General features: G+C 51.4%; 1 protein-coding gene across 2 annotated transcripts; it reads left to right on the plus strand.

Annotated features, from left to right (window-relative positions):
* Positions 1-5,043: 5,043 nt before the first annotated feature.
* On the plus strand, positions 5,044-8,813 carry FZD5 (frizzled class receptor 5). Of its 2 annotated transcripts, none has more exons than XM_086343295.1 (2): positions 5,044-5,717; positions 6,005-8,813. In XM_086343295.1, exon 2 carries the CDS (start codon positions 6,253-6,255, stop codon positions 8,008-8,010), a length of 1,758 nt encoding a protein of 585 aa, XP_086199421.1. In that variant the 5' UTR covers positions 5,044-5,717; positions 6,005-6,252; the 3' UTR covers positions 8,011-8,813. The 2 variants fall into 2 exon arrangements, with proteins under 2 accessions (XP_086199421.1, XP_086199429.1); XM_086343303.1 differs by having other exon boundaries at positions 5,235-5,717; positions 6,019-8,813.
* Positions 8,814-9,235: the final 422 nt, after the last annotated feature.

A 9,235-nucleotide genomic window follows, 5' to 3' on the forward strand; every position in this document is an offset into this window, starting at 1 on the left:
TTATCAAGATATTGAAGAGTAACAGAGGCTAATTGTCCAGTCATCCCTATAGCACTAAACTCTCAAGTATCTTCCCAGAATACAGTTATAATCAACAAAAGTCTTAACATCAGAAACACAGTAACTATTCCCTGAATACAAAATCCAACACTGATATTTCAAAACTTTTGGAGTGTTACTAGATGGAATGTTTAGCTTACTAGATGGAATGTTTAGCATGATCCTCCATATTTTCATCAATTAATAACTACACCTCAGATCAGATCAGATCGGATCAGTCGCTCAGTCGTGTCCGACTCTTTGCGACCCCATGAATCGCAGCACGCCAGGCCTCCCTGTCCATCACCAACTCCTGGAGTTCATTCAGACTCACGTCCATCGAGTCAGTGATGCCATCCAGCCATCTCATCCTCTGTCATCCCCTTATCCTCTTGCCTCCAATCCCTCCCAGCATCAGAGTCTTTTCCAATGAGTCAACTCTTTGCATGAGGTGGCCAAAGTACTGGAGTCTCAGCTTTAGCATCATTCCTTCCAAAGAAATCCCAGGGCTGATCTCCTTCAGAATGGACTGGTTGGATCTCCCTGCAGTCCAAGGGACTCTCAAGAGTCTTCTCCAACACCACAGTTCAAAAGCATCAATTCTTTGGCACTCAGCCTTCTTCACAGTCCAACTCTCACATCCATACATGACTACAGGGAAAACCATAGCCTTGACTAGACGAACCTTTGTTGGCAAAGTAATGTCTCTGCTTTTGAATATGCTATCTAGGTTGGTCATAACTTTCCTCCCAAGGAGTAAGCGTCTTTTAATTTCATGGTTGCAGTCACCATCTGCAGTGATTTTGGAGCCCAGAAAAATAAAGTCTGACACTGTTTCCACTGTTTCCCCATCTATTTCCCATGAAGTGATAGGACCAGATGCCATGATCTTAGTTTTCTGAATGTTGAGTTTTAAGCCAACTTTTTCACTCTCCACCTTCACTTTCATCAAGAGGCTTTTGAGTTCCTCTTCACTTTCTGCCATAAGGGTAGTGTCATCTGCATATCTGAGGTTATTGATATTTCTCCCTGCAATCTTGATTCCAGCTTGTACTTCTTCCAGTCCAGCGTTTCTCATGATGTACTCTGCATATAAGTTAAATAAGCAGGGTGACAATATTCAGCCTTGACGTACTCCTTTTCCTATTTGGAACCAGTGTGTTGTTCCATGTCCAGTTCTAACTGTTGCTTCCTGACCTGCATACAAATTTCTCAAGAGGCATATCAGGTGGTCTGGTAGTCCCATCTCTTTCAGAATTTTCCACAGTTTATTGTGATTCACACAGTCAAAGGCTTTGGCATAGTCAATAAAGCAGAAATAGATGTTTTTCTGGAACTCTCTTGCTTTTTCCATGATCCAGCAGATGTTGGCAATCTGATCTCTGGTTCCTCTGCCTTTTCTAAAACCACCTTGAACATCAGGAAGTTCACGGTTCACATATTGCTGAAGCCTGGCTTGGAGAATTTTGAGCATTACTTTACTAGCATGTGAGATGAGTGCAATTGTGCAGTAGTTTGAGCATTCTTTGGCATTGCCTTTCTTTGGGATTGGAATGAAAACTGACCTTTTCCAGTCCTGTGGCCACTGCTGAGTTTTCCACATTTGCTGGCATATTGAGTGCAGCACTTTCACAGCATCATCTTTCAGGATTTGGAATAGCTGAACTGGAATTCCATCACCTCCACTAGCTTTGTTCGTAGTGATGCTTTCTAAGGCCCACTTGACTTCACATTCCAGGATGTCTGGCTCTAGGTGAGTGATCACACCATTGTGATTATCTGGGTCGTGAAGATCTTTTTTGTATAGTTCTTCTGTGTATTCTTGCCATCTCTTCTTAATATCTTCTGCTTCTGTTAGGTCCATACCATTTCTGTCCTTTATTGAGCCCATCTTTGCATGAAATGTTCCTTTGGTATCTCTGATTTTCTTGAAGAGATCTCTAGTCTTTCCCATTCTGTTGTTTTCCTCTATTTCTTTGAATGGATCACTGAAGAAGGCTTTCTTATCTCTTCTTGCTATTCTTTGGAACTCTGCATTCACATGCTTATATCTTTCCTTTTCTCCTTTGCTTTTCGCTTCTCTTCTTTTCACAGCTATTTGTAAGGCCTCCCCAGACAGTCATTTTGCTTTTTTGCATTTCTTTTCCATGGGGATGGTCTTGATCCCTGTCTCCTGTACAATGTCACAAACCTCATTCCATAGTTCATCAGGCAGTCTATCTATCATATCTAGGCCCTTAAATCTATTTCTCACTTCCACCGTATAATCATAAGGGATTTGATTTAGGTCATACCTGAATGGTCTAGTGGTTTTCCCTACTTTCTTCGATTTAAGTCTGAATTTGGCAATAAGGAGTTCATGGTCTGAGCCACAGTCAGCTCCTGGTCTTGTTTTTGCTGACTGTATAGAGCTTCTCCATCTTTGGCTGCAAAGTACACCTGGGACAATAATTTAAGTTGAATCTCATAAATTTCACTTTGGAGTAACATGTTTAATATAGCAGTAGTGTCTTCAACTCAGAAATTTGATGCTTTTAAATGGATGGATAGATGGATGGATGGTTAGATGGAAGACAGATGAGTGAATTAATAGGTGAAAAGGCATGGCAATGTTCTAGTTGCTTAAAAATTGCATCTTTAAAAATAATTTCGTGTTTTCCAGTTTGTTAAACAATAACTATTACTCAGGAGAAAAAAATCAAGATTTCTGTTCTTTCCGTGGACTAAATACGTAATTTCAAGCAAGTCATTATGGTGCCAATTCCATCTGATTGTTGTGAGGATTAAATGAGCTAACTGAAATGAATTAGGTAGCACCTAACTCATGTTAAACAGCATATTTTAAACTGCCTTTAAAGTGAGGTAATATAGGTGAAAAAGCAAAAATTCAAATGACACGAAAAGCTATACAATGCAAAGTAACTTTCTTTTGGCAAAGTTTTCCCACTGTTACTACTATTACAATACTATTATTAGAGATCTCCAAGCAAAAATAACATTTCCCTGTTGACTGAGAAGGGAAAAGTTTACAGACTAGGAGATAACATCCTTTGAGTCAGAACCAAGTGAAATAACACATGTATTCTGGCCAAATTCCAGCATGAGTGATTAACATTCTCCAACTTCAAATAATTTTTATTATTAGCCAACACTTGTCCATCCCCAATAATACACACGTTGCATAAAGGCCACAGAATGAGGCAGCCTCTCTTGGCATGTTCACAATCTGTGCATACTTTCCACTGAGGGTTTCCCTTTCTTTTTGATTGCTATTCCATAGCTGAAAACTCCCACTGCTTTCAACCCTGGGATGTTTGCCGACATTGACTGCCAAGTAGTTCCCCAAAACAAACAAACAAACAAAATATAAGCACAGGTACAATCACAGGGAATGAAATAAGTAATATACATTTTAAACGTATTTATTAATAGTTTTGATGTTTGTGAAGCGATTGATATTTAACTTTGAGGCTGGAATTAATACACATATTCTTCATTACAAGTCTTGTTGATAAGCAGGGAGGAGAGGACTGTTCTGCAATTTAGTTTCCCAGTCTATGTAAGTGGGATCCAGGACACAAGAACGACAATAGCCGCGGTGTGTCTCGGTCCTTTAGTCCAGTTCTGAGTACTTTGAGAACTCAGGCCCTCCTGCCTTTTTTTTCCGCCTTCTTCCCAGTAGAAGGAAGGGGTCGGGGAAAGGGAAACAATTCAAACCCTCTTTGTAAGCGTGTGAATGAATTTCAAGAATGCTAAACACCTCAGTCTTCCAACCTAATTAGAACACGTAGAAAAGAGGCATTTTTAGGACATTTAAAACTTGCAGCATAATAACCCATCTGGAGAGCGCCACAGTGCGTCCCAGTGGTTGGGGGAGCCCAGCAGGTCTTCCCGTGGGCACCCGCTGCTTCGTATGCCCCAGATCCCCGGCGGCGGTCGGCCTCACCGTGAAGCAGTGGGTAGCCCGGGGGAGCGACGGGGGCGGGTCGAGGGGGAGGGGGTACAGCCCCTGCCCATTACACTGCCCGGAGCCAGTGTTGCTTTTCTCTGCAGGCAGCTTCGGAACTGCCTGGATTTTTAACCCGATAAACTGATAAAGGACTAACATGTTTGGAGTCTTCCAAAGACGGAAAGAAAATTACTTTCTTGTTGCAACAGTAAGATTTTGTTACGAAATGCAAAAGTAAAGGTTAAAGCCTGGGAGATAACCGGTAGAATATGGGGGCGGGGAGGGGAAAGAGGTGGTAAAAATTGTGGATGTCGCGGCCCAACTATCTGGATTCGAATCCCGGGTTTCCCATTTGAGTGCCTACTCTGCGCCAGGCGCTCGGAATACCGCGCTGAACAACATTTCTTTGTGGTTTTCTTGGGGGTCATTAACATTAGTTCGGTTGCCTTGGTCAAGTTTCTAAACTCTGTTCTTCACCTGTAAGGAGTGTCTGATTCATAGAATTATTTTAAAGATCTGAGACGTCCTGTATTAAGATGTGAATGACTAACGCGCTGTCCGACACAGTAGGGACTCGGTAAGCATTTGTTCCTCTAAATCTGAGCTCACCTGGTGTGAGGGCGGCGCAGAGCGGAGACAGGTGCCACGGTTAAGAGTGAGTCTTTGAGCAGTCTTTTAAACAAGCGCTGGACTCTAAGGGTACTTAGCTGCAGAGAAGAGATCTGGTAGGTGCCCTGGAAGCAAGGGTTCATAAGCTAGAACATTACGGGAAAGTGAGCCCCGCATAAGTGGGGATCAGCAGAGAACTCGGGAGGGACTTCTAGCCAGGGTTTCCCGCTCAGGGTCTCAAGAAGGCGTGATTAGCATTCGCCCCGCCCTCCACAGCTTCCCGGCCGGCGATTGGCCCGCGCTCCTCGGCTACCCGCTCCGGGCTGGACCCAAGGGCGCCTGGGGAGAGGCCGAGCCGGCGGGGCAGTGGGCGGGGACGCATGGAGAGTGTGGCGGGGCGGCCCACCAACCGAGCCCCAGCGCGAAGGGGCGGGGCTGGGGCGGAGTCTCCCGGCGGGCATTAGAAGCAGGTGACCCGGGCGGGGCGGGAGAGGCCAGTCCGCCCGCGACCGTGACTCTGCTGTGGCCACCGCCGCCGCGTGCAGTTCAATACCCGGCGGAGGTGGGCGAAAGGGTGTTAGAGTGCGGGGGAGGAGCCGAGCCCTGCTCGTCCCGGGAGCGCCGCCACCGCCCCCAGGAGTCCGCTTGGAGCGCGGAGCCCCCTGCAGGGGAGGAGGCGAGCGGCGGGCGGGCGGGACGCGGCGGCGGGCGCGCACCGTGCGGTCCCGGCAGGGCCAGCGCTGGCTGCTCGCGGTGCTGTGAGGCGGCAGGATCCGCCAGTCGCCTTCCTCTCGCCCAGGTGCAGCCAGGCGCACTCGCCCCTCCGTCCGGCTCCCGGACCCTGGTGGAACGCACGGCCTGTCCCCGCCCTACTCCCGCCCGGATCATGCGGGGGGCCCCGGAGGAGGAGAGGGCGAGTGACCAGTCTGCGGCGACCTCGTTCAGGGGGCGACCCCCTCTCTGAGACGCCCCCACCTGCTGCCATGTGCTGCTTCCTCGGATACCCAGCCTCTCGCCAAACTTTCCTGATGCCAGTCCGTCTCTGAGAAACGTGGAGTGTCCCAGAGACGGGGGACCCAGGCTGGCTACGGACTCTCTGCTTCTCTCGGGATTCTCGGAGGTGAGAGCCCGCGTCTTCCCCTTCTCCCCGTCCTTTCCCTGTCCCTCAGCCCTTTTCCTGGGGGGCTGAGCGCTGTGCCTTCGGGGTGCAGCCTGGCAGGCCCAGGGAAAAAGGAGGCAGGGTGAGGGACGGGGAGTCTGTAGTTGTGTTCCAGGAGGTGGAGGGGAGGGAAAGGAGAAAGGTTAACTTAGAGATTTGGAGACCGCTTGAGGGGATTGTATCGTTGACGCCCCTCTAATTGGGAGTGGTTGCCATTTTTCTTCTCCCCCACTTTTTTTTTCTTAAAGAGCTTTTTCCCCAGAATCGGAGCTTAATCGTCCCTCTCCAGCCCTGTCCAGCGAAGAGCTGAGCGCTCCTGCGGAGGCAGCGCCTTCCCGAAACAGTTGGTCTTTGGACGGATTTCTTGAAAAAGAAACCAACAGGTTGCCAGCCCAGGCGCCACACAAGTCCGCGGAGAGGGAAGCTCCGATCCCGGTTTCCTCCTGCCTGAGCTGGCCCCGCGCGGGCTGCGGGAGACGCGGGGAGGGAGGGGGCTATGGCTCGGCCTGACCCGTCCGCGCCGCCTTCGCTGCTGCTGCTGCTCCTGGCGCAGCTGGTGGGCAGGGCGGCCGCCGCCTCCAAGGCCCCGGCGTGCCAGGAGATCACAGTGCCCATGTGCCGCGGCATCGGCTACAACCTGACGCACATGCCCAACCAGTTCAACCACGACACGCAGGACGAGGCGGGCCTGGAGGTGCACCAGTTTTGGCCGCTGGTGGAGATCCACTGCTCTCCGGACCTGCGTTTTTTCCTGTGCTCCATGTACACGCCCATCTGCCTGCCGGACTACCACAAGCCGCTGCCGCCCTGCCGCTCGGTGTGCGAGCGCGCCAAAGCCGGCTGCTCCCCGCTCATGCGCCAGTACGGCTTTGCCTGGCCGGAACGCATGAGCTGCGACCGCCTCCCGGTGCTGGGCCGCGACGCCGAGGTCCTGTGCATGGATTACAACCGCAGCGAGGCCACCACGGCTCCCCCCAGGCCCTTCCCGGTCAAGCCCACACTCTCGGGCCTGCCGGGGTCGCCGGCCTCGGGGAACGACTGCGCCGCCGGGGGCCCGTCGGTGTGCAAGTGCCGCGAGCCCTTCGTGCCCATTCTGAAGGAGTCACACCCGCTTTACAACAAGGTGCGGACGGGCCAGGTACCCAACTGCGCGGTGCCCTGCTACCAGCCGTCCTTCAGCCCCGACGAGCGCACGTTCGCCACCTTCTGGATCGGCCTGTGGTCTGTGCTGTGCTTCATCTCCACCTCCACCACGGTGGCCACCTTCCTCATAGACATGGAACGCTTCCGCTACCCGGAGCGCCCCATCATTTTCCTGTCAGCCTGCTACCTTTGCGTGTCGCTGGGCTTCCTGGTGCGCCTGGTCGTGGGCCATGCTAGCGTCGCCTGCAGCCGCGAGCACAGCCACATCCACTACGAGACAACGGGCCCTGCGCTATGCACTGTCGTCTTCCTGCTGGTCTACTTCTTTGGCATGGCCAGCTCCATCTGGTGGGTCATCCTATCGCTCACCTGGTTCTTGGCGGCCGGCATGAAGTGGGGCAACGAGGCCATCGCGGGCTACGCGCAGTACTTCCACCTGGCCGCGTGGCTCATCCCCAGCGTCAAGTCCATCACCGCGCTGGCCCTGAGCTCCGTGGACGGGGACCCGGTGGCCGGCATCTGCTACGTGGGGAACCAGAACCTGAACTCGCTGCGCGGCTTCGTGCTGGGCCCGCTGGTGCTGTACCTGCTGGTGGGCACGCTCTTCCTCCTGGCGGGCTTCGTGTCACTCTTCCGCATCCGCAGCGTCATCAAGCAGGGCGGCACCAAGACGGACAAGCTGGAGAAGCTCATGATCCGCATCGGCATCTTCACGCTGCTCTACACGGTGCCTGCCAGCATCGTGGTGGCCTGCTACCTGTACGAACAGCACTATCGCGAGAGCTGGGAGGCCGCGCTCACGTGCGCGTGCCCGGGCCCGGACTCCGGCCAGCCGCGCGCCAAGCCCGAGTACTGGGTGCTCATGCTTAAGTATTTCATGTGCCTCGTGGTGGGCATCACGTCAGGCGTCTGGATTTGGTCCGGCAAGACTGTGGAGTCATGGCGACGCTTCACCAGCCGCTGCTGCTGCCGTCCGCGGCGGGGCCACAAGAGCGGCGGCGCCACGGCCGCGGGGGACTACGCCGAGGCAAGCGCCGCGCTCACGGGCAGGACCGGGCCCCCCGGCCCCGCCGCCGCCTACCACAAGCAGGTGTCACTGTCGCACGTGTAGGAGGAGGAGGAGGCCAAGGGACCGGGAGCCGGGCGGGAGTTGAGGGAGCTAGGTTGTTTTTGTTTGGTAGCTTTGCCAAGGTCACTTCCGTTTACCTTCATGGTGCTGACGCCCCCTCCTGGGGCAACTTGGAGAGAGGAGGGAAGAGGCTGTTTCCAGGGGGGCACCTGTCCCAGGACTTCTCAGAGGGGCTCAGCTGATGTCTGCTCTATCTTCCTGCCTTTTCGAGGGAAACCCTGTTTTTAATTTATATGTCGTTTTCTTAATTTTTAACTTTGTTGCATTTTGGCAACAAAATTTACCTTTGCTTTGTGGGGGCTTTACAATCCTAAGGTTGGCATTATAATGAAGTTCCGCTTGGTTCAGGTTTCTCTGAACTGTGTGGTCTCAATTGGGAAAATGTATTTCCTATACTTGTGTCTTTAAAAATAATGTGAACAGTGAAAGTTCAGGTTGCTGTGACCGGGAAGTTGTCCCGTGGGCTTCTCCAGCTTACTTCTCCTTCCACTGCTTAAAGTGTCCCAGATGCTTTACGGTGAGCTGCTTGACCCTTTCCCTAACTTACGGGGGGACACCCTAAGTCACACTGAGGAGAGGAAGCATAATGGGTCTGGGGCCTCCGGAAAGTGACAAGGTTAGGAAGTGTTCAGAGTTTCTGTGTGTGTCCTAGCTTTGTTTAGCAAGCTTGGGTTTCTTTTCCGTAGTACTTGTAATCATTCTCATTCTTAACAGTGCCAGCTTTGCTTGAATGACTTAGAGGTAGCATTGTAAGTGTCCAGAATAAATGTTTGGAATAGTGCTAACCTAAGGGATGGTGATTGGTTGAACTTCAATACTAGACTGTTAAGATGGCAGCTTTGTGCTGGAGGAGTGGGTGGTTGTTAATAGACTCCAGTGATCTTACTTTTAAAAAACAAACAACTTGTGTTATATTTTGGTAAAAATGAACCCACTTCCTTCTTCTGAGAGTACTTACTGATAGAGCTGAAGGGGGCTCCTTTTTACATTTAAGGACTAAACTGGATATACCTCCTGTAATTAAGTAAATTTCCAGCACTTCTCTTATCTGCTCCACCCCCATCCCACCTCCTTTATCATGTTAAACAGTCCTTTTGCTTTTCTTATTCCTCCTCTCCTGGAGAGCTGTGATTAGAAACCACACCCATCCTTGAATGAGGTGCTTGAAAGGGGGGTGGGGTAGGAGGGAGGCTGGCTACCTGTGAAC

The sequence above is a fragment of the Bos grunniens genome, chromosome 2 (assembly GCF_055505025.1).
Source record: "Bos grunniens cultivar Pamir isolate PY7600 chromosome 2, Bosgru_T2T1.0, whole genome shotgun sequence".
NCBI lineage: Eukaryota > Metazoa > Chordata > Mammalia > Artiodactyla > Bovidae > Bos > Bos grunniens.

Bases quoted from the DNA above. Each gene is read 5' to 3' on its own strand.
- FZD5 (XM_086343295.1), top strand. From the start codon at position 6,253: ATGGCTCGGCCTGACCCGTCCGCGCCGCCTTCGCTGCTGCTGCTGCTC.